General features: G+C 39.7%; 1 protein-coding gene across 11 annotated transcripts in view; it reads left to right on the top strand.

The window, feature by feature from the left end:
- LOC121289876 (exocyst complex component 6-like) overlaps positions 1-25,254 on the top strand; it is a 187,942-nt gene that overhangs the window by 64,891 nt on the left and 97,797 nt on the right. For all 11 annotated transcript variants that reach the window (XR_005945666.1, XM_041209805.1, XM_041209807.1 and 8 more), the window contains exons 9-15: positions 11,167-11,250; positions 11,350-11,396; positions 12,294-12,414; positions 14,428-14,499; positions 16,662-16,759; positions 17,786-17,891; positions 20,044-20,153. Coding sequence is in view for 10 of the 11 variants with exons in the window: in XM_041209805.1 (XP_041065739.1) it covers positions 11,167-11,250; positions 11,350-11,396; positions 12,294-12,414; positions 14,428-14,499; positions 16,662-16,759; positions 17,786-17,891; positions 20,044-20,153 (638 nt within the window). In the remaining variant the exon portion in view is untranslated. The remainder of the gene's footprint in view (positions 1-11,166; positions 11,251-11,349; positions 11,397-12,293; positions 12,415-14,427; positions 14,500-16,661; positions 16,760-17,785; positions 17,892-20,043; positions 20,154-25,254) is intronic.

The raw sequence follows: 25,254 nt of genomic DNA on the forward strand, positions 1-25,254 counted from the left end.
CCAATGAGATTGTTGAAAGGGATGAGGTCCTGCATGACAGATTTGAGAGAGCTAATTGGCAGGAGGGTGGGAACCAGGAAGTCACTTGAGGAAAAACAATGTGTACAAATAATTGGGAGAGACAGGTTGCGCTCAGGTAAAAAATAATAAGGTGGGGTCAGAGTAAGAGAGAATGCAATAAGGTCTAAATTGGGTTTTCAGTGCATGTATGTGAATGCATGAAATGTGTTGCAGGTGCAGAAAGCCACATTGGCATAAGATGTTATGGAGAAGAGAGACCTGGCTCAAAAAAGGGCAGGATTTGACACTAAATATTCTTGGATACAAGCTGTTCAGGAAAGAAAGGAGGAAGGGTGGCAGTATTGATTAAGAAAAATATTAAAGTGCAGGAGAGAGGATGTCTTGGAGGGGCAAGGACAGAATCTATTTGGTTAGAGCTAAGCAACAAGAGGTACCTTTACACTTCTCGGTGTATTTTATAGGCTACCAACTAGTGGGAAAGATACAGGAGCAAATTTGCACAGAAGTTTTAGAGTGGTGCAGAAATTACATAGTGATAAGGAGGGACTTTAATTACCTAATATGGACTTGGATCATAATTATACAAAGAGGCAGAGAGGGGGGGAAGAGTTTGAGGTGTGCTCAGGAGAATTTACTAGATCAATATGTATCTGGCTTAATGAGGAAGGAGGCATTTTTGGATTTGGTTATGGGGAATGAGGATCAAGTGTCAGTAGGGGAGCATTTAGGGGACAGTGATCATAGTTAACCTAAATCTTATGGGTACTAGGGAAAAGGACAAGGAGCAATCCAGAGTAAAAATAATTAATTGGGGAGGGCCAATTTTAATGGGGCAAGAACAGACCTGGCCCAAATAAATTGGAATCAAAGATTGGAAGGCAAAATGGAACAATGCAGTGGCTTTAAAGAGGAGAGTTCATGTACGGTCAAGGTACATTTCCATGAAGGGAGAAAGGTAGGACAAACAAAACCAGAGCTCCCAGGGTGACGATAGAGAGCAAGATGAAGCAGAAAGAGTGCACATGACAGAGTCATGTTGATAAAACAAGTGAGAACCAGCTTGAACATAACTCAGAGGAGAAGTGAAAAATGAAATAAGAGCAGCATAAGGAGTGTGGGACTGGTTAAAGATCAAAAGGAAATTTATGCATGGAGGCAGAGGGTGTGGCTGAGGTACTAAATGACGACATTGCATCCATTGTTACCAAGAAAGAAGATGCTGCCAAAGCCATAGTGAAATAGGTTGTTGAGACACTGGATGGGCTAAAAATTGATAAGACGAGGCATTAGAAAGGCTGGCTGTATTTAAAAGTTGATAAGTCACCAGGACCAGATGAGAAGGTATCTGATGATACTGGGAGAAGCAAGGATGGAAACTATGAAGGCACTGGCCAGAAACTCCCAATCTATCTTGGGTACAGGAGTGGTGCCAGAGGACTGGAGAATTGCAAATGTTACACCCTTATTCAAAAAGGATAAGTTCAGCAACTACAGGCCAGCCAGTTTAACCTCGAAGGTGGAAAGCTTTTAAAAGCAGCAATCCAGGACAAAATTAACAGTCACTTGGACATGTGTGGATTAATTAAGGAAAACCAGCACGGATTTGTAAAAGGCAAACTGTGTTTAAATTAATTTGATTGAGTATTTTGAGGAGATAACAGTGTTGACAGGAAAGCATTTGATGTAATGTACATGGACTTCCAAAAAGCCTTTGATAAAGTTCCACATAACAGGCTTGTCAACAAAGTTGAAGATCGTGGAGTAAAAAGGGCAGTGAATACAAAGTTGGCTGAGTGAAGAGAAACAGAGCAGTGTTGAATGCTTGATTTTCAGCTTGGAAGATAGTATATATTAGTGTCCCCCAAAGGTTGGTATTGCTTTTCTTGATCTATGTTAATGACCTACACTTGGATGACAAGTTGGAAATAATGTGAACTGTGAGGAAGGTGGTTACGGACTTAAGAGACATAAACAGGCTGGAATGGGCAGACATATGGCAGATGTAATTTAAAGCAGAGGTGTGAAGTGATATATTTTGGTAGGAAGAATGAGAAGGGGCAATATAAAATAAAGGATAAAATTCTAAAGGGGGTTTGGGGCAGACAGATCTGCGAATAAATGTGCAAAAGTTGTTGAAGGGGCAGGGCAGTTTACGAATGTGTTTAATAAAGCATACAAAATGTTGGGCTTTATGAATAGATTACAAAAGCAAGGAAGAACCTTTATAAAAACATTCATTTGATCTCAGCTGGAGCATTGTGTCCAATTTTGGCAACACCCTTTAGGAAAGATGTGAAGACATTAGAGAGTGTGAAAAGAAGATTTATGAGAATGGTTCCAGGGATGAGGGACTTCAATTATGTGCATAGATTGGAGAAGCTGTGGCTAAAGAGAAGGTTGAGGGGGGACTTGATGGAGGCGCTCAAAATCAGAGGGGCCTGGACAGTATTGATAGGGAGAAACTTCCCACTGGTGGAAAGGTTGTGAACCAAGGACACCGATTTTAAGGAGAATGGCAAAAGAACCTAAGGCAGTAACCCATTCCCCCTCTGCCTGCACACCAGGAAGAGTCAGAAATTTTCTTAAAAGTTGTCCTTTTAATAAAGCACATGTTTTGCCTAAAAGGAAAATTTTTTTTTGCACACAGCAAGTGGTGCACACTGCCTGAGAGTGTGGAGGAGGCAGGTTCAATTGTGGCTTTCAAAAAGGTATTAGATAATTAATTGAAGAGAGAATATTTGTCGGACTACACTGAAAAAGTAGGGACCTTGGTTTAGCTGAGTTGCCGAATTGCCATCTCCTGTGCTCTAACCAATCAGAGATCACGGTAAAAGTGATCCCCTGCAATATTCAGTGAGCTTATCAGCAGCATAAGGCGTTCACTGTTCTTCTTGAACATGCTATCTTCCAGACTCTCTTACCTATAAAATAATGCTTTACTTCATAGGAAGCACTGGTTTGCTTACGGAGGCAGTACTTGTCTCAAGGCATGAGAAAAAAGCACCAGAATATTAATGTGACCTGCCAAAAGTTTGTTAGCAAAAATACCTTCAGGGATGAGAATTTTCTGCCATTCCAAACATGTCTCCAACGGCCATCTCCTCTGTAACCCAAATAGGGCTGAACAATTGAAAGTCCAAGTGTCAGTGGAACGGGGAAATAATGCAGAGCTATGATTGGAGGATTGGCGAGCATGGGAAAGACCAAAATTGAGAGGAGCTGCTCCTCCAATTACAGATTCTTGCTGCTTTTCCAGTGACAGAATCTATGATTGGAGGAGCAGTAAGGACAGGAACCTATGATTGGAGAAGTTGGAGCAGTTATTCTGGCTGGTCCTGCTGCTGCCATGCAGGAGACCGATTGCTTCAATAAGATGCTTGACGACCAGTTCGACATTCTCCGTAACATTGAAGACAAGAATTTGAATAAGAGAAAAAAAGTGGCCTGAAATCCAGAATGGGGGCTGGGAGCGAGACTTCTGGCAGCTTCTCCGCCACTGCTGTCTCCAACACTGCCAAAGCCAGGAGGAGAGAGCCTTAAGGCTGGAAAATTCCTGCCAGCAATGAGTTTGGGAGCAGGCCCGGGGGAGATCTTTGTACTGAGAATGTCTTCATGAGTAGGAGCCAATGGAGAGAAGGTCTGTTTCCCCGGCTGTGGCTGTGCAGAATTGGGTAGGGGAAGGGTTATAAAAATCTTCATTAATGTTTAAGATACCACCTGGTGGTGACTGTGCACTTGGTTTCTCTGCTTCCCACTGCAAAGCCCAGCCTGTGGACAGGAGCAGGCAGGCAGCAAACTGGTAAGTGAAACTTTGTTCTGTTTTCAAAGGTATCTTGGTTGTATCAACGTGGAGTGCAAATGTAGCACAGGATTTAATTTCTGTAGAAAACTCTTTTCTATATGTAAAATGCAGCAGTCAGCAAAAGAGAGGGGTGGGGGTCTGTATTTGGTTGGGGTGGGCATTTGTTCTAGACTGACCGTTGCTCTAGATGCACAAGGTTCTCTGTGTTAGAGAGTAGGAACCTGGCCTGGGTTTATCATGGCAACACCTGGGGACCCTGTACACCCATCTTTTGAGCACGGGACTGATGCTGGCCTAGTGATATTTAAAATTGTAAGTGAGGGATGATGTACTGTTGGAGAATACCTCATTCTCACAATGCATTAAACTGACACTTGAATGTGTTGATTCTTAGATGGAGCATAGTTACACTGAATTAGTCAAGATCAGTCAGTTCAGCAGAAATAAGAAATTGAACCTGGGAACTTCCTGACTTGTGTAGTTAAGGCTGCTAGGCCTTCAGGATCTTGACTGCTACTTTTAAGTGCAGTAAAGCCCTGCAGTTCGCAGGGGGTTACGTTCCTGTGAAATCACGTACAGCGAGCATGCTTTATAATGGGAGTGAATTAGATAGGTTCTGACCATTGCAAAATTACTTGCCTGCTGCACTTCTGAGCTTTGCTGTTCCAGATGTGGAAATCTGTCCAACTCTTTACCTATCTCTCCTGAGCAGTGACATCCCTCAAATTCACAACCCCACAAAGCCAAAGTGGAAAAAAAAGTATGTCCTTGAATTTAGTCATCGTAAACAAAAACCCTATCACCACAACATGCAATTAGTCTTAACTTTATCCAGCATATAGTTGTTCTGAGGTGCCAGCATGTCGTTTAGCAGCTTGGCTTTGAGCTTATTCACACTTCATAAGGAAGCTTGATGAAAGGTAACCCTTTCACCCAAACAAATCTGTGTTTCTGTTTCAAAAAATTAAAACCTGCAAAGCATTAATCTATGAAGTAGTTCACCAGCTGATTTCACCCACCCTCCCACCCCCCCCGCAGCCACTCAATCAATATAGTATTGTGTTTTCAAATTCTTCCACTGACCATCTAGGAAGTCAACCCCTTATTTTTAGGCTCTTTCCCTCATTTGCACTCCCATGAAGATGATAAACAGGTATGAACTTCAATATAAATCCTTCCAATTTCTGAAGGTCTTTTGGGACCAATACTGCGAATGGACCAAAATTTGCGACCATGTGTACAAACCCTTTAACGCAGGTAAATGAATTTGCGAAAGAGATTGTGAACAGCAGGCATTTACCATCAGTAAATCTGTAGAAGTGGTGGGTGGGGAGGCAATGACACATGAGATGGGAAATGATCAACCATTCAGAGTTTCATTTGGTCTGTTATTTACTTGCATAAACTGCTACTTATAACTAAACAAAAACAGAATTACCTGGAAAAACTCAGCAGGTCTGGCAGCATCGGCGGAGAAGAAAAGAGTTGACGTTTCGAGTCCTCATGACCCTTCGACAGAACTTGAGTTCGAGTCCAAGAAAGAGTTGAAATATAAGCTGGTTTAAGGTGTGTGTGTGGGGGGTGGAGAGATAGAGAGAGGTGGGGGGGGGGTTGTAGGGACAAACAAGCAGTGGTAGAAGCAGATCATCAAAAGATGTCAATGACAATAGTACAATAGAACACATAGGTGTTAAAGTTGGTGATATTATCTAAACGAATGTGCTAATTAAGAATGGATGGTAGGGCACTCAAGGTATAGCTCTAGTGGGGGTTTTTTTTTAACAATGGAAATAGGTGGTAAAAGGAAAATCTTTATAATTTATTGGAAAAAAAAAAGGAAGGGGGAAACAGAAAGGGGGTGGGGATGGGGGAGGGAGCTCACGACCTAAAGTTGTTGAATTCAATATTCAGTCCGGAAGGCTGTAAAGTGCCTAGTCGGAAGATGAGGTGTTGTTCCTCCAGTTTGCGTTGGGCTTCACTGGAACAATGCAGCAAGCCAAGGACAGACATGTGGGCAAGAGAGCAGGGTGGAGTGTTAAAATGGCAAGCGACAGGGAGGTTTGGGTCATTCTTGCGGACAGACCGCAGGTGTTCTGCAAAGCGGTCGCCCAGTTTATGTTTGGTCTCTCCAATGTAGAGGAAACCACATTGGGAGCAACGAATGCAATAGACTAAGTTGGGGGAAATGCAGCTATACCTTGAGTGCCCTACCATCCATTCTTAATTAGTACATTCGTTTAGATAATATCACCAACTTTAACTTTAACACTTATGTGTTCTATAGTACTATTGTCGTTGACATCTTTTGATGATCTGCTTCTATCACTGCTTGTTTGTCCCTACAACACCCCCCCCTCCACCTCTCTCTCTCTCTATCTCTCCGCCCCCCACACACACACCTTAAACCAGCTTATATTTCAACTCTTTCTTGGACTCGAACTCAAGTTCTGTCGAAGGGTCATGAGGACTCGAAACGTCAACTCTTTTCTTCTCCGCCGATGCTGCCAGACCTGCTGAGTTTTTCCAGGTAATTCTGTTTTTGTTTTGGATTTCCAGCATCCGCAGTTTTTTTGTTTTTATTATTGCTACTTATACCTGTCTGGTTTCTATTTCATTGCATCAAGTAGTTGGAATTTGAGCTGAATTTGATTTTAGTTTATTTTTGGACATTGGGAAATGTACTTAGAATCCAAATTTAAGAGAAAATACCAAGGAACTAAGGACAAATGGTTTCCTGAACTCCTCATGTTAACTGCTGTGAATGACTGGCACTGAATCACCTTGTCGTCTTCAGTGATGAACAGAGATTTTTCAGATGGCAACCTTAGCTCTTGGGTGGTGGTGCTTACCCCTTACTGAAGCTTCTCTGCCTATGGTGTGCATGACACAGCAAGGTCATGCTTTGTTGTTAGTATGGACTTCATCCTGTACTTTATGTACTACCTACATGAAAAGTTGAAATGTTGAGGTCAGTTTGGTGATTTTATGGCACTACATTGCAAATGCATTGGTCTTGATAGCAATAGAAAGTGACGAAAGGGAAACTAACATTTCTGCCCACTTGATGTCTAATAATTTCACCCATTTGCATTTCACTACAGATCTTAAAAAGTGCTATAATTTTCTGGCCCCTCACTGCACTGACTTTGCTACTTTGTGTTGTAATATGTGCATGATTCCTTGTCTCAAAATTTTCAGATCTTTTTGTCTTTGGCTGCTCTCAGCCGTAGACTTTTTTCTGCCAATTTTATCCTTCCCCAACAAAATGCTACTTGAATTATATTTAATGTACAGCACACAAACAGGCCATTTGACCTAACTTGTCCGTTTGGTGTTTTTATACCACATATGCTACCTCCTAGCTGCCTTCATCTAACTCTATCAATACATTCTTCCATTCCTTTCCCACCTCGTGTCCATCTAGCTTTGCCATAGCTTCTATGATTGCCCAAGTATATAGCCTCAGCAAATCTTGACGAAAGAATATGATCAAAACTTTACCTCTAGTTTGAGTTCCATCCTGCCACCTTTGGACTTTCTGAGGCTATATGTAGCAGACAATAAAGCATTTTAAAGAAGTTTCAATGTTTATATATAGGCTACCAGAAAACTAATGATCATGAAAGTTGTCACATTGTTGTGAAAACCCAAGTGGTTCATTGTGATCCTTTAGGGAAAGCAGCCTGTTGTCCCTATCTGGCCTAACCTACACCTTCCTGCTTTATTCCACTGTTTGGTGCTTAATACCATCCTGTAAAGTGATGTTGCCACCCGCTCCATTATAAATAATTACTACCGAGTTCAGAACTAAGAAAAACAGGTGAATCTCAAGAATCGCCCCTCTTCATCATTGGGTCAGTTATCTTTGTGATCCCACAATGGTGTTATGTAGGAAACTTTATCAGCGTAGGACTGGTCGAGGAGAAAGGCAACCACTAAGACCATGGGTAGTCTTACCGATTTGAGTTGAACTGTTTTCTGAAAGTGTCCCTTTCTGGAATTTAGTATTGCCAAAGATCAGTGTACAGAATGACTGAAACAATGATTTGAAACTTCTACTTTTTGAGAACATATTTTTAAACGACAGCATTACACAAAGGAAACCATTTGCAAATACATTTCACCATGACAGTAATACCATGTGCTTCGCTATGGATATTAATAGCCTATTTGGCCAAGTGTCGAAGTTCTAAAATTTGATTATTTTATTAAACCATGGTGTGTTTGTTTTTCTGGCATCCCGCAGCTCAATATATATCTATAAAGTATTGTCACACAACTGTCTGCTTGTGCTCCATTTTCCCATGGATCTTTACTATTATAGTGCTGACTTCTGGTTGTGATCTTATGCAGTAGAGATTATTGTACTGGATATGTTTTGGTCCACTCTCTAAAGAGTTCATGGATTTTGGATTCTTATTTTGTCTGGCTCTGACTATATTTTGTGATGTATGTTATTTGTTAATGCCATTTTCATATAGCTATTGCAACATAAAACCTTTAGACATATAGTGATTGACAAACAAGGTTTTACCACCCATAACCGGCCTTCAAAATTATAACCTACAATGCTTTGTGTTTTGCATGTATGGCTGTCACATCACACTATATCAATTATATTTCCAAATCCCAAACTATTAGTTTTTTTACAAAAATGTAAATATTTTGCTTAATGGGAAGCAGTTCTTTGGCTTTTTAAAACATAAGTACATCTAAAATGGCCGTACTGCACTTACTTTTATTAGTTGAAAAGCCTATTATCCCTGCACCATTAATACCAGGTTCTTAAAGAATTAAGTAATAGGCTAAAACAGCTCTGACCTGGCAGTAACCTCCACAGTAAAATCAAAACATATAATGCTAAGCTGCTTTGTTCAGCTAGCAATAAAACTGTGTTGCATTCATGGAAAGGATGACAAAGAGTACTTTACAACAAATAGTTTCAAGCAGACAGATGGTTTCTACAAGAGTGCTTCTCTTAGTCAATGATCAAATACCTCAAGCACCTCAGTCCAATAAACCGATATACCAAGGCATTCCATGTAATCCATTTCATGATTCCGATTTGCATAGACTTTGTTTATGAATTAGCATTCATTTGAGCTAAGCACTTCAAAAATGCATAAATCAGGAAGATTTCAGGATTGATCTGCAATCCTTTCTAGATTGGTTGATCTCAGTCAGGGTAAAGGTAAGGGCACTGCAATTAGTTGGTTCTGACTGCTATCAGAGGATCTGTTGGCAGTGGGAAACTTTGAGATTGCTATGACCACTAGCCTTTAAAAGATGGTTATGGTTCAAACTGTATCCTTTACTTAAAGGTAAATGGAGTAATTTAGTGAGGGGGAATGTGATCTCCTATTAGCTGTGTCTAGAAACAGGCCCAGGTGACTGGGTTGTTATAGGGACAGGGGCCGAGGTGGAGCTCTATTGAAAGACAGGCATGTTTTAACACTTGGACACACAGGACGAGGAGGCTGTTCTTGCTGCTTGCAGTCAGATCGAAAACGGGTGCTTTTGAGTTAATCACTAAACGAAGTTCAGGTTACCTGGAGAGACCAGAGAAACCAGGTTTACTCTCCTTGTAAGAGGAGGCTAAGGGGAGATTTGATACAAATGTATCAGAAATGGGTTGGTAACGCTTTGAAATTAATAAGGGATGACTTAGTGCACCAATCCCAGCAATGATGTGGACCATAACAATCTTCCCATAAGCCTACCGCTAACCAACTTGAGCAACCGCTTGAGGTGGTAGGCTATATTTGAGATCCTATGACATACACAGGATCCTAATAAGTGTGTTATGACTCAACTAGGCTGAGTATGTAAAACTTGCACTCTACAGGTTTTCAGCTGACAGACCAATGCTACTCAGGAGAGCTATTACCAGTGAGAGAACATAGGAATAGGAACAAATCATTTAACCCTTCAAGCCTGTTCTTCCATTCCTACCATTCAATGAGATCATGACTGACCTGAAACCTAACTCTGTATGGATAACAATCTGTCAAGTTCAGAGTTAAAATTGGTAGTTGATCTAGCATCAATTGCCATTTGCAGGAGAACGTTCTGAACTTCTGCCACCCTTAATGTTTAGAAATGTTTCCTAATTTTACTCCTGTAAGGTCTGGCTCTAACTTCAACTATGCTCCTTAGCCCTGGATCTCTCCAAGGCCAATATATCCTTCCTAAGGTGTGGCACCCACCACTCAGTCTTCCAGGTGTGGTCTAACGAGGACCTTATATAGTTGAATCATGACCTCTAACCCCTGTATTCTAGCCTTTTAAATATAAATTCCATTCCATTAGCCATTTTGATTATTTTCTGTACCTGTTCAAGATATTTTAATGATCAATCTACCTGGACCCTCAAGTATTTTTGAACAATCACTGTTTCTACATTTTCACCATGTAGAAATACCATGTTCTATCCTTTTTAGGTCTAAAGTGGATGGCCTTACATTTGGCAACATTGGGAATAATTGTGGCAAATAAATTTCAATCACTTAAAATTGCAAAGAGATATTAATAGATTATGATTCCATCTGCTTATAATGCCGCTTTTCTTTGTGCCATTGGAAAATTAGATGTGTTTTTTTTTGAGCATCATCGAAGTCATTAATGAATACAGTGAATAGCTGAGGCCCCAAAATAGATCCTTGAGGGACACCACCACTCAGATCCTGCCAATTAGAGCACCTGCCCAACTTCCCTACTCTATCTCCTACCATTCAGCCAATTTCCTAACCAGTTCAATAATTTGCCCGCGATTCCAAGAATTTCAACTTTTAGTTACAAGTCTCTTATGAGGAACTTTACCAAACACCCTTTGAAAGTCCATATAAATAACAATTATAAACATTCTCCTTCCCACTACTTTAGCCAAGTCTTCAAAAAATTCAATCAGGTTCAATGTTGAAAACAGATACATCATTGAACTGAAATGCTCAAACCCAGTGGCATTACTGGTGTAATAAACATACTGGCAAAATATGAACACAGTATTGTTTGCAGAAACATGGGAGAACTTCACTAAATTCAGTTTTAGTAGATTTGAGTTTGGTGTAATGAGGTTCTAATGTCCTAGACAATTTATTAGGCTATTCACTTGGCCTAATATAACAGGCAACCTGCAGAGAAATATTTTTTAATAATTGTAATTTTTAATTGGAAGCAATCCCACATTTTATTGGTGCCTTTTTTCACAAAAGCTAGCAACAGATTAATGGAAAAATGTTCTTCATTTAACAATAGAAACTATTGTAGATAAAGATAGTGAAACTTACTTTCTTGTTTTGAATTGGTTTGAACTGTTTTGAATTTCCAATATGTTTTTGCTATAGGGTGATCGAGAAACCTTCGAGAACTATTACAGAAAACAACGAAGGAAGCAAGCAGGATTGGTATTGCAGCCACAGTCAAGCATGGTATTGTTCACAATGATTGTTAAGAGTTGCATGTTATCGTGTGGTTGATATCTTTATGATCACCTGTTAAATTTCTTTTTTCTCCCCCTTTCATATAAGCATGAAACTGTTGAAGGCTACAGAAAATATTTTAACCAGATTGTTGGGTAAGTCCTTGTGTTCTGTTGAAGGCTTAGCAGCATGCTTTTGTTGGGGAAGAGTGTCTCAAAAAGTGTTTTGCAGCTTTGTGCGCATGCTTGTTCTAAAGTCGATTCAAGGCTGCTGTTGCAAGCACACCTCAGTTTAACAAGGGTCATTTTTACAGTAAAGGTGGAAGTTGGTATAGCAGAACTGCTCAGTGGTAGCACTCTCACCTCTTCAGTTATACACTCAATTCCCATACCAGAAGCTTGATTCCATAGAGCAGGCTGACACTTCAGAGCACTACTGAGGCAGTGTGTCGTGATGGAGGTGCGTCTTTTGAGCAATATGTTAAACCAAGGCCCTATCTGTCCTCTCAGTTGGATGTAAAAGATTCCATGATACTGTTGAAGAGTAGAGGAGTTCTCCCCGTTGTACTGCCCAATATTTATCCCTGAATCAACATCCCTGAAATAGATTATCTGATCATTATCTTGTTGCTGTTTATGGGACCTTGCTGTGCACAAACTGGATAAGGCATTGCCCTAAATTCTAATGGTGCCTACCTTCAAAAAGTACTTCATTGCCTGTAAAGTGCTTTGGAACTCCCAAGGTCATGAAATGCACTATATATATTAAGGCATATTTTATCATCTTGCATTCTTTACAAATGCTGCATATGTATAACATTTTCTGCGTGCTAATAGGCTCACATGCAAATAGAGACCATTCTTAAAGCAATTTTTCAATAAGACTGAACTAACCTCCAATAATCTACTTAAATACTGTCATGTTTATAAATTTAATAAAATATACAAGTATAAAACTACATAGAAAAAGTTTACACATTGCAAATGTGCAGTTTTTACTTCTGTAGTGCGGTACTGTGCTTTTTAGTATTTAAATTTGTTTTTCAATTTTAGATTTTTTGTGGTGGAAGATCACATATTACATGCAACACAAGGGTTGGTGACCAGAGCATTTACTGATGAGCTATGGAACATGGCACTTTCAAAAATTATTGCTGTCTTAAGAACCCATTCAGTAAGTTGTCAGATTGCAATTTTTTTTAACATTTATGAACAAAATAAGCACTTTTGCATTATGTCAGTGTAGAAGGAGAGGCATGCAAGTTGAGATACTGACCTTCGCACTTGTTTAGTTTGTGATGTTGCACCAAATTCAGATCTGTTGGGTATTTTTCAATGTAGACTTGAACATATCAGTGATTTTCATAGCTGCATATGTACAAAGCCTCTGCAGAAAGACAGTTTATCTGAAGATTTCAAATTCATTTGACGAAAATAAGCCAACATGTGTCTAAGATGAAATTTGGGGGTTCCGTACATTGAAGTGGAACATTTAAACATAGTTCTGTTTAGTTGTATCTGGAAATTATGTGGAAGGGGTTTGTGTGTGTCATACATGCTTGTGCCATGATGCAAGTGAAAAAATTTAAAGGACTTGCTTCACGCATTTAGTGAACTGAGCAGGAGAATTCTGACATCACATCATGAGAGCTACAAAAATCTAGATATTTTTGCCGTTGGAAGTCCGGAGGCTGCCTCTTTCATATTTGAGATTGCTGTCAACTATAGGAGGGCTGTGTGTCTGCTATTGATAGCACTCTATCAAGGGACAAGTGCCTCGTGTTCATTGACAGGTATGTGCCAAAGTGATGAATGGTTACGCCTCCCTTCTTTGACTTTTTTTTGTAATTAAAAGTTACTTAAATTTGGGAGAGGACCTGCCAAGCTTTTGTTTATCTCAGTAGAATTGGGCTTTGAGCCACAGCCGTGGGCTATTTGCATAATCCTTAAGTGATTTGCAACTGACTAGCCTTCCAAACATGCTTTTAGTCCGGGAGTTTAGGATATGTAGAGTTAATCTGCTGTTATTGTTGCAATCTGTCCTCATTAGTCTCAACTGACCTCTTCATTAGATCAGATTGAATAGTTCAGTATTGAAAGCAGCACCAGGAAATAGTTCCTAATTATCATTCTAAATGCACTATTTTCAAAATACACCCCATGAGTGAAGCAGTGTTTTCCTTATGCACCAAAGTAAGATCTTTGCAATACAGTCAGAATGTTATATAGTCCATAAACTATAGAAGTTAACGTGAATTGTGTAGTGGCTGATAATTTAAGAATTTAAAATCAAATTAACTGGGTGTTTTACTCATGTGTTGTATAAATAGCAATTAAAAATTGCATAGAATTTACAACATTTAAAAAAAAAAGGTCATTTGGTCCAACTAGTTTACATTCCACATAACCCACCTCCTACCCCACATCTAATTGTCTTGGTGACTGCAGATTTCACCAATAATCCTAAAATAAAAAACAAATGATGTAAATAGAAGAGACACCTCGATATGCAATTTGGGTGCAAGACCCTTTGGCTGACTACCACGTTGCGCAGAGCATTGGTTGCCTCTGTTTTGGATTTGAATGAAATACTCATGAAGAAAGTACTCAGCTGGAAATTTTTGATGCTGTTGAAAATAGGAAAGAATGAGAAGAAAATCTATAGAATGTATAGAAGTAATGAAGCCCCAATGTATAGAAGTTAGTCACTTCATTGGATGTCGATAATGTAAATTTGAAAATCATCTGAACCTTGAAATGAGATTATAACCTTTTGTGTAACTGCCGTCCATTGTTGTGTAGCTCCCATCTGCCTATTTTATTTTTGTATAGATTGCTGAGTTTGTGAAATAATCCTATTTTTTTTCACACACTCACCAGTGTCAAGTGACATGGTATTTGTTGACTAACATGCTGCTGTTCTTACATGAAGTCATTCACTTCTGGGAATGATTAATCATTGTGATATCGCTGCAGATTTATCAAATAATCATCTATGGTTGATTAAGAAAAAACTGTGGTGATATGATATAGGAATGTATTATCCTGTTAAGTAATTTACAGATGGTAATTGAGAACAGCCTCTAGATATTAAAACGAATATTATTGTATTCCTGTTCTCTGCGGGAGAACACAGTCATATTTTCTACAGAAAATATTAATGTGCCTTTTAATCTTGTACTTCTAGTCCTATTGCACTGATCCTGACCTTGTTTTGGAGTTGAAGAATCTAATCGTGGTTTATGCTGATACTTTGCAAGTAGGTATTGGTTCATTTAGTAGTTGTCTACATCTAATGTCTTAAATTGTATTGTAATCAAAATCTGAAAATATTAAAGTAAATAAATCAAGAAGTTTTGAAGGAAAAGGTCTCAAGCCTGTAAACTTAGGAGGGTGTAAGCACAAAATAAGTGAGATGTTTCCCAGTTTTAATGTTAAAGAATGTCAGATTAAGTGGCATTCCGCTAAGTCTTGTTTTCAAAACCATGACAGTGGAGGAAGTGCCTACAGGCTCTCCTATTTGAAGCTTAGTAGGAATGAGAGTAATGATCAGTAATAACCATCATACTATTGATAAAATAGAGACAAGGAAGACTGCAGTGAAAAGAGACAAAAAAGATGTTGGGGGCTAGAGGTGAAAATACAGACAGAAAGGGGGTGGGAAGTTAGCGGAGCTTATTAAGCAACGCATTTATCTTGTAACCTGTCCAGGAGTGGGAGAGATGTTTTAAGACCATCCAAGATATGAAATAATATTCAAATCTTGGGAGGAATTATACAAGCTATGTATAAATACTGCATTGTTTTTATGGGCGTGATGGTAAAGATATCGGAACTATTTGCTTTCTGTTGTTTGATTGTACTTGGAAAGACTTTTAATGTTGAGTGTGTACAATTGAGCTAAAATGGTCTTGGCCTTCACGTTTTTTCTCAATAATTATTATTAAGTTAAATTAAACTGATCAAATTTAGTCTGCCTGTGGAACATAGAATCTGGGACCGAATGATACATCAGTTCTAGTGTTGGGGAATAAAATAATTCCAGCTTTCCAGATGGCTGAATGAGTAAATGTATTGTGAAATATGGTGCTGGGTCAAGACCAGGAAGGCTCTGGTTCAATTCCAGATTTGTGTTCTATTAACTGATCTTAGGCAGAGAGAAAAAAAAATGAAGATCTCTCAGTTGATTTAAGTGCCCTGGGCCCGGATTTTAAAAAAAGTTGGCTGCCTCCATACCTTTATCCATTTGCCAGAAGCGTATTTGTGCAACTTGGCAACAATCTGCTTGCAGCACGGACCCTTCACCTGTGAAACATTTGAGCTAAAATATAAGACATCACTTATTCAATCTACATAATACTTTAATGGACAGGAGGAGCAAGTCTAGCTTCCCTGCCAACTTTTCACCTTTTCCTTCATTTAAGATATATTTCTTCCTTCCATCTTCCACCTTACTATATTTGCTTTCAGTTTTAAGATTGTTTTCTAAATTGCCACTTCTGTGACCAGAGCAATTTGCAGCATTCTAGCGTTATGACTGTGAGGAGGATAGGTGTTGGCAGAAAAATTAAGAGAAATGCATGGAGGAAAAAGGAATAATCCCTCATTTTAGTTATCATCTGCCATACAACCACTGACCCCCCAATTCCTTTTTGACCGCCACAACTGGACTAAAACTTCACCAATGAATGTATTTTAAACATTATCGCTATCTTAATTTATTTCTAATGGCATTAGAGGTTGTTATTTTTGTCATTATTGGTTTCACACTCACAACCAACTTGGCTAGAATGATCTTTCTTTTCGTTAGGATGCTGCAGACAGAACCTGCCCTCAGATCTTTCAACTGTTTCCAGGATTTTAAGTTTCCTGAGCACAATTGGAAGATTTATACTCTTGAGAACTGAAGCCTGACCTACCCAACATTTCCACAGTTTAGTTGCTTTCACTTGTCGGAGTTGTACTTTGGAGCATGTTTGCAAGGCATTTAAACAATTCAGATGGAAAAGTGTTTTTCTTATAGCCATTTGTTACCATAGACATTCCATAAGATAGACTCTGTTCCCATAGTTCTGAAGGTCATTGAAAATTGGATTAATCGTGTCTCTTTGTTTCCCCCCAACTACTGCTCAAAAGAATTGTGAAAAGCTAAGAAATTGGCTTGAGCTCAGGCAGATGCAGCTACAGCTACAACCCAACCAGAGCAAAAAAAGTATCATTCGAAACTCCACTATTCTGCAAATCCCAACCATCACTAATCCTGCATAATGTCACTCTTCAAATGTTTAATTTTTGCACTATAACTTAAATTCTAATCAACTTTTGTGAATTGATCATGCTGTTCTGTGTTTCAGACTGAATTATTTTTATTGTCACTTCGGATAGTCCATGTGTGTTCTTAATTTTAAAATTTTTTTCTAGGGTTATGGATTTCCTGTCAACAGATTCTTCGACCTATTGCTTGAAATCCGGGATCAGTACAATGAAACCTTATTAAAGAAATGGGCAATAGTGTTTAGGTTAGTATTGTTTATGAAACAAATTATATTCTGGTCACTTTTATATCAAAATACTGCCATTTATCATTATCTTCACTTATCCAATTTCAATCTCAAAGTATTTCTGTTTGATAAAGAGTGACTGTCATTATACAGATAGAGTTACCAACTTTAGCTTTGCAAACTTGCTTAAAACTAGACTTGGGCAACTGTGAAGTGAAATCTTTTACAGGGCTCAAATCTACAACATTCTGACCCAGGGATATGAGTATTGTTAACTCAGCCAGGTGGACGTGGAAATTTTCCTTCTCTCTTGGCTTTAATCATCTTAAGCAAGATTACTTTTCGCAATACAAAACCAGTTCATAGTAGGCAAAAACCTATAAGTATAAAAGCACTTGTTTAACACTTAAAATTAGGAGCATGGCCCAGTGAGTACATGGGGATGCTCATGCACTAAATGAAATAGCAGAGGCTGTTCTTGTGTTTTTGGGCTTGGGTCCATTGCAGGCTAGTGTAGAAGTAACTTTACTCATTGTGTGGTTCATGTTGTACCTGAACTTTACTTTTCTGATGCTAATACTGGATACAAAAGATAACAAGCGCTGCATTCCAGCACTAACATCCATCACTTAATTTAAAAATCCCCCCCACTCCCTAAAATAAATTCTGTTTCAAATAAAAACAGAACCACTGCAGTGCTTGCTACAAATGTAATTATTAGTGCTGTATCAGAATAATGTGTATACTCTCTGTCTAGAGTTTAACTAGGCTGAATATGGTGCTATTTCACAGAGTCATTTAATCTATTTTTTTAGTCGGATGGTGAATCTTTGGAATTCTCTGCTCCAGAGGGCTGTGAATGCTCAGTTGTTGAGTATATTCAAGACTGAGATCTATAGGTTTCTACATATTAAAAACACCAAGGGATACGGGGATAATGCAGGAAAATGGTTTTGAAGTAGAAGTCAGCCACGATCTCATTGAATGGGCACAAAGGGCTGAATGGCCTACTCTGCTCCTATTTCTTATGTTCTATATTAACAGGGAAATTTTTGAGTCCGACAACTACAGTCCTATTCCTGTAGCAAACGAAGAGGAATACAGAATGATAATTAGCCGATTCCCATTTCACGACTTGGAGCTTGAAAAGGTCAGTGGCATCTTTGCTATAATATTTAGTTTTATCTTGCAGATCACCCAAATTTGATTCTGGTTTGTTTGTACTGCAGCCCTAGTGAAACTGAGAAGCAGTTTCTGCTTCACAGCAATGTTGAATTTGCAGTAAAGCTCTGGGTGAGGACTAAATCTGATTCCAGAGGGGAATGCTGTGAAACTTCCTGGGGGCAGTATCATACTGCTTGGTTTAACACCACATGAGGTATAATCTCCTGATAATTCTAAGTTTATTTTTGTACTTAATCATCGTAAGTAACAACATTGTGGGAATATGGTGCTAAAAAAAATCGACAATTATCTGAGTTGATCAATTTCAAGAAATAGACTGCAGAAACTATTTTGCCAAGCCTGCAAGAAGTCGGTTGAATGTTGTGGAGCTGATGATCCAAAGTGTTGCCAGGCAGTTTATAAACAAGATTCTGCCAACTTTGATCACTAATATAAGGTCACTGGCTACAGAATATGTAGTGGAAACATTAACTCCTCCAATCCCTCTTTCACTTATCTTCCAAATTTAGTGCTTTTGTTATTTTTAAGTCTATTGATGAAGATTGGTATGGAATGTTATCCTTTTACTGTCAAAACGATTAGCTTTGGTAGCAAAAGGTGCAGTAGCAGCATTATGTGAGATTTTTTTCTTTCAATTTTATCTCTTTGTTAGGCATCTTTAGGTGAAATGAAAGAAAAGGAGATTAACCCAGCTGAGCAACTTGTTACAGAGGGCCAGAACTCCTCTGTCTTTTGTTAAGAATTGATTGACATTGTAGTGGACCTGTTATAGTTAACAAAAGCAACAGCGCTCATTTTAGAATTATATTTGCCCAATACATGAGAATTTTATCTGAATGGGCCTGTGGAGTATTTTGAATTAAGTAGGATTTATTCCACATGTATACATTAAATCCTAAGATTAATTTCAACAAAGTCATGAAAATCCTTCACCTAAGGTGATCTGAAACTTGGGTATATTCCACAGTGATATGGCCTAGCTAGTTTCAACTTTTTCTTCAACAAAAACAGAATTACCTGGAAAATCTCAGCAGGTCTGGCAGCATCGGTGGAGAAGAAAAGAGTTGACGTTTCGCGTCCTCATGACCCTTCGACAGAACTTTTTCTTTGTTTGGCTACTTGTTGATTATTTGGTCAATAACCTTGTGTTGTTTTCTGGTTCCTCACATTTCCCTTTTAAAGTGCCCCACTTTAACAGGGTGGTTTGGTTGTAGGTTTTTTTCAGAAGTCGCATGTTTGAAACAATGTATGGCTTTAAGTTTAATTTATATTTTTTTATTTGGGTGTTAAAGGTGAAACCTGGTTTTAGTTTCATTTAGAGGCTTTTGTGAGCTGGGTCCTGCAAGCCTGCTAGGAAACTCGTGTTTGCTCTGAAGTTGAAGTAATAGTGAGTTCAGATTGCAGTTTTTGGGTGTTCAGAAGTCCGCCGGAAGAAAAGTGCTTGAAACTTACTTGAAACCCAAGTAAGAAACCTTGGTGTTGAGACAGTGGTAAATCTTCACTGGGGTTTTGTGTATGTAAGAGTTGATGGGATAAAGGCAATAGTGAGAATTTGAATCATTTTCTGGTATCTGTATTGAAATCTTTCCTACCTTTTTTGTCTAGTGTAATATAGTTCATTTTTTCTTGTTTAATAAACATTTTATTCTTTGTGCTAACAGTATACTGGCAGACTCTTAAATGTGTTCAGTAACTGACCTCCACAGTTTCTAAATAAAAAAAGTTAGGATCTACCAAGCCAGGTTTCGCACTGGGACCTGACTTGTCCAGTATTAACATCAGCTGGGATCATTACACTTATCTGTAATTTTAGAGATCTGTAACTGTGAGGTTTTGTACTGTTTTCCTGCATGTAAAAGTGTAATATTGTAGCACTGTTTTTCATTTATAAGACAACTATTAGATATTTAGGTAAGTTTGACTGCTAGTCAAAACTGGCATATTATCTTAAACCTACTATTTGGCTTCTTGTACTGTAACACTATTTCATAAGGAGTCAGAAGGCCAGGAGAATATATGTATGTTTATAAGGTATAATACCATGCAGTCCTAAAAGAAAATCAAAAATATATTATCTTTTTTAATTGTTCTAATAAAATATTTTGAATTTTGCATAGCAACCTTTTCCAAAGAGGTTCCCAGTTTCTCAGTCAGTACCTGAGATCTACAAGGAGTTCAAGGAATTCATTTATGCAAGCCTTAAATTTTCAGAGTCCCTTCATCGAAGGTGAGCATGAGATAACGCAAGTAGAAATGTCATGCTACGCGGCTGGGAAGAAAACTTAGAATATGTCTGCCAATTTCAAAATTGTTGGAGCTGTTAAGGACTTGTTAGAGATTTAGTAAAACTAAACATGGGTGATAATTGTCGAAGATGTTAACTATATAATTCTACACCTGAAGTCTTAATATGGTGGCAGTGTTGCATTGCATCTTTTTCATGGCTATAGATACTGATTACCTTAATTTTTTTTCTTCAAATTCAAACTCTAATACAAAATGGTTTTTTGACAAGAATAAATTAAAGTTAATCTAATGCATCCATTTCAATGTATTTCTCATGTCACATTAGATGAAATCAACTGTCTTCTGTTTGTTGGCTTCTACCATCGTTTAGTTTTTAGTATATGCCCTGTCCTTTCACCTCTTTCTCTTTTCTCCTTGCTCTCTGTCCTCCTTTGCTTCCATGGCCTCTTGATGGTACCTAACATTAGGTGACCTGAACAGTTAGTAGCAATAATTCTGAAAAGTCTTAAACAATCTAAAAGTCTCCCATGTGCAACAAAGTCATGATGTTGGAAGTAACAGTGACTAATAATGCGTGAATGCTAAATGCAAGACATATAATACAGATGTCTATTGTGAGTTTTGTCCATTACAATTCAGACATCATGCCTGGATATATACAAGTTTGTCATACTAGAACCTGAGTGACTCAAATACATATACATGTAAGAGTAACAGATTGCAAGTCATGACCATGGATCCTATCCCAGAATTACTTATGGACATATTGAACTTGTAAGTAAAACATTTTTTTTTAAAAAAAGAGATATAAGAAAAAGCTGGCCAAGATTTGTAAGGTAACAGCTTGCTGGAAAATTCCTATGTGGATTACTTGACCAACTAGTTCAGGGAGAATGGAATGTCACATCCAGCGTGTGACACTGTCTACTTCAGACAGAGGCACTTCAAAGGTAAAGATACAATGTAAATTGCACTGTAATCTCCTGTGGTTGTGGAGATAATGGAATATGATTACCATCTCGGCTGAAACCACCACCTGTTCGGTTCTATCCCAGACTGTGAACATGAACTGAGTTGAAAAATAAACCGATCTGGGCGAAAGCCATGTTTGTTTTTTCCTTCCAGGAATATGCAAGAAAAGGGGTTTAAAAAAGCCAACAGCAACCCTAGTCTGTGTAGTAGCCTGGTGTTTTGGTGTGTCTGTGCTGTGAAGATCACAGCTGAAGAATATCAAATGGGCAGCCCTGCGCTTGTAGGTAAAAAAAAGTATTTCTCTGATTGCTCGAAGCATGTCATAAGTCAACAAAGCCACTGTCAAAAAAGAAACAGGACAACTCCTTCCAGCTAACCTGCAGAACCAAGAACCTCAAAATCAACTGCTAAAGTCAGTGTTACCAGAATCACCCCAATCAATGCAACATTTCACCATCTACTCCTCTGGGACAAGCCAAAGGACTGATCGCGTATCTCTAACTTTTATTTTTGGGTTCAATTTTCTCATTTCTGACCTGTGTGCATGTGTGTTGCGTTTTTTTTCTTTCTCATGTTTAGTAACTAATAAACTCACTCTTTCCTTGATTCAAGACAGCCTGGTTAAATTGGCTCTTTTAAAACATAATTACATTTGGACTGGGAAAAGGCATCCATGAGGAATACCTTAAATTAACCTTGTTGTGACCAACCGAGGGGGTTGAGTAAAGAAAGGGAGCCAGTTCACACTGCCCCCCCCCCCCCCCCAAAAAAAAAACCAGGAGCATTATAATTTGGGGTGCCTCGTCCGGGTCCCTCGCCCAGGGACCAATCATAGCAAATTGGGGGCTTGTCCGGGCTTGTTCCCACAGATGAAACAAACTAATTAGAGTGGGGAATGTAACTTATTCCTTCGAAACCAGTTTTAAAAACTGCATAAAGGCTTTCTTGAGTCTGTACTATTAAAAGTGTAAAAATGTCCACATTTGATGCCAGTGTTTTTCCAGGAGAATTGGGGAAGTTACTTACGAGGGTATAGAAGTTCTGTCCCTTGAACAGTTAGAAGATTTAGCAAAGCACTTAGGTTTAGAATTTTTGCCTGAAATCCAGAAAACTCAAAATTTTAAAAGGGGTGGCCAACAGCCTACAGGTGGAAATTGTTGATGAAATGGATAGAATAGAGGTAGAAAGATTAAAATTGGAGCAGCAGAAATCAGGAAAGAGAAAAGGAAAGGGAAAGAGAGAAAAAGAGGAAAGACAGGAAGGGGCACAGAGAGAAGAGAGAGAACTTCAGTAGAGAGAAAGAAAGGGATTTTAAGCTAAAATATCTCAAACTGAGGGGCAGGAATCCTACTGTGTGCTTTGAAGACACTACCAACTCAGACTTGAGGGGTGAGGCAACCCAGTTTGCTCATTTAATCCATAAGTTTGATGAGGCAGAGGTGGAAGCCGCCTTTGTCTTTTTCAGGCAATTATCTGTCATTAAAGTGGCCAGTCCAAAATTGGCCCATATTACTGCAAAGTAAACTTTCAAGGAAAGCTCACAAGGTTTACTCCTTCTTCTTGCCTGAGGGAAATGCCACTGACTGTGAGACAGCAAAAAAAGGGCTATTTTAAGCACGTAGTAGTTAGCGCAGGAGGCATACCGTCAGAAATTCCGTACTCTCAGGAAATAGCCTTACTAGACGTACCTGGAATTTGAAAGGCTTAAGTAACTTGCCTGTACCCACTGGTCAAAAGCACTTAAACAGAAGCCACTTACGAAAACCTCTGAGATAATTCTACTTGTGTTTAAAAACTCCATACCCTCCTCAATAAGAACACACCTGGAGAAACAGAGGGCAACAGGGGCTGGGCAGGCGGCCACACTGGCTGATGATTATGAGTTGATCCACCAACCGTTGTTTCAGAAGAGACTCTCCCTAGTCACCCCCAACTAACTGGAAAAGATAGAGGTGGAGAAAGGATAGGAAACTGAGCGTGGGAGAGAGGGAAATGTAGAGGGCCCTCCTCAGGACAGAAAGGGTGCTGCTGAGATGAAAAGTGAGGCTAAGAAGTCTGTGTGTTTTAACTGCCGAAAAGTAGGGCATCTCCAGGCCAACTGCTGGAGGTTACGGGAAAAACCAGTGGGTTTTATTGGGGCACATACTTCCCTGTGCAGAGAATGGGAGTCAGAAGGCAAGGCAGACCAGGCTATGGCTCTGACTGTGGCTGCGAATCCCTGCAGATGCACCCCTGAGAGTGTGGTTGATAAACAAATCCCTGCGAGTTACAAGGATTTTGTATCCAAAGGAAGGGTGGCCACATTTTCCCAGATTGAGGCGAGTAAGCCTGTAATAAAATTGAGGGATACAGGGGCCAACCAAACTCTACTGTTGGGAAAAGACATGACCTTCCCACCATAGAGTGCAGTCAGTGCCAAGGTGCTGGAAAAGGGGATTGGAGGAGAGTACATGCCCAGCCCCTTATACCAGGTGCATCTGGAGTGTGGCCTTGTGTCAGGGCCAGTGACCATGGGAGTCGTGCCCAGTTTGCCAGTGGATGGGATCAGCGTGCTCCTCAGCAATGACCTGGCGGGATCAAAGGTAATAGCATCCCCAGTGGCCTCTGAGAAGCCCAACTGTGTTCAGGGAGATAGAATAGCTGCAGGAGAAAGTGCCTGGTATTTTCCTTGACTGTGTGGTAACGTGGTCCATGACCAGACAAGCTCCATCAGTGGAGGCTGAGGTGGCACTGCAGACAGAAGACCTTGTGGTCTGGTTATCTGAAATCTTTTTTGAAAGTCTAGAAGGCCCTAAGGAGGTAATAAATAGATCTTCCTTGGTAGTGGCCCAACGAGCTGATCCACTGTTAAAAGCATTAACTCAGACTGCACACACTGAAGCTGAGGCAGAAGCAGTCCCTGAATGCTACTACATAAAATGAGGTACGAATGAGGAAATGGAATTCCCCCCCCCCCTCCCCCGACACAGACCTGCAAGCAAAGATTTGACAGTGATCCACCAGGTAGTGGTGCCCCCGAGGTACCATAAGGAAATATTGCAGCTAGCTCATGAAATTCCAATGGCTGGGCATGTCGGTATATGTAAAGCCCAAGCCCATGGCAACCAGCATTTTTACTGGCCACACCTCCACAGGGATGTAGTAAGGTTTTGCAAAACCTGCCAGGTTGTGGGAAAACCCCAGCCTGCAATAAAACCTGCACCTATGATTCCTGTGTCGGCTTTTGCGGGACCATTCAGCAAGAAGTTAGTGGACTGTGCGGAGCCCCTTCTCAAAACTAAAAGGGGCCACCAGTATACCTTTACCATCATGGACGTAGCTACCCATTTCCCAGACACTGTTCCCCTGAGAACCATATCTGCCAAAATTGTGGTGAGGGAATTGACTCAATTCTTTACCAGGTATGGTTTGCCCACCGAGATCCAGTCAGATCAGGGCTTAAATTTCATGTCCAAAATATTCCAGGAAGCCATGGAAGTCTTCAGCGTATCACCTGCAGTCACAGGGGGCACCAGAACGGTGGTGCTGCAATGCTACTGCCAGACCCTAAAAACAATGATCAGGGCATACTGCCACAAGTACTCCCATGACTGGGATAAAGGGTTAGGTTTTCTTCTGTTCACCATCAGGGACTCACCCAATGAGTCCGTTGGTTTTACTCTGTTTGAATTAGTTTTTGGGGACCAAGTGTGAGGGCCTCTGAAGCTAATCAAGGAGAGGTTTTTAGAACAGCAGGAGGAAGTCTCCATGTTAGACTAAGTAACAGTATTCTGGGAGCAACTCGAGCCTGTGATGTGGCCTGAGAACACTTGAAAATCTCCCAAACAGCTATGAAGAAACAGGCAAACAAACATGCCAGGGCCCGAACCTTTCTGCTAGGGGACTGTTAGTGCTCTTATCAATACCAGGTGAATCCTTAAAAGCCCGGTTCAGTGGCTCGTACAGAGTAGCGAAGAAGCTCGAGGAAGTAAACTATCTAATAGACCCCAGATCCCGGGAAAAAGCAAAGGCTGTGTCATGTCAACATGATAAAACAATATCACAGCCGAGAGCGATACAAGTAGGTATCAGTCTATCCTATTGCCACCGACCTAGAGGATGAGGGTAGC

The sequence above is a fragment of the Carcharodon carcharias genome, chromosome 17 (assembly GCF_017639515.1).
Source record: "Carcharodon carcharias isolate sCarCar2 chromosome 17, sCarCar2.pri, whole genome shotgun sequence".
NCBI lineage: Eukaryota > Metazoa > Chordata > Chondrichthyes > Lamniformes > Lamnidae > Carcharodon > Carcharodon carcharias.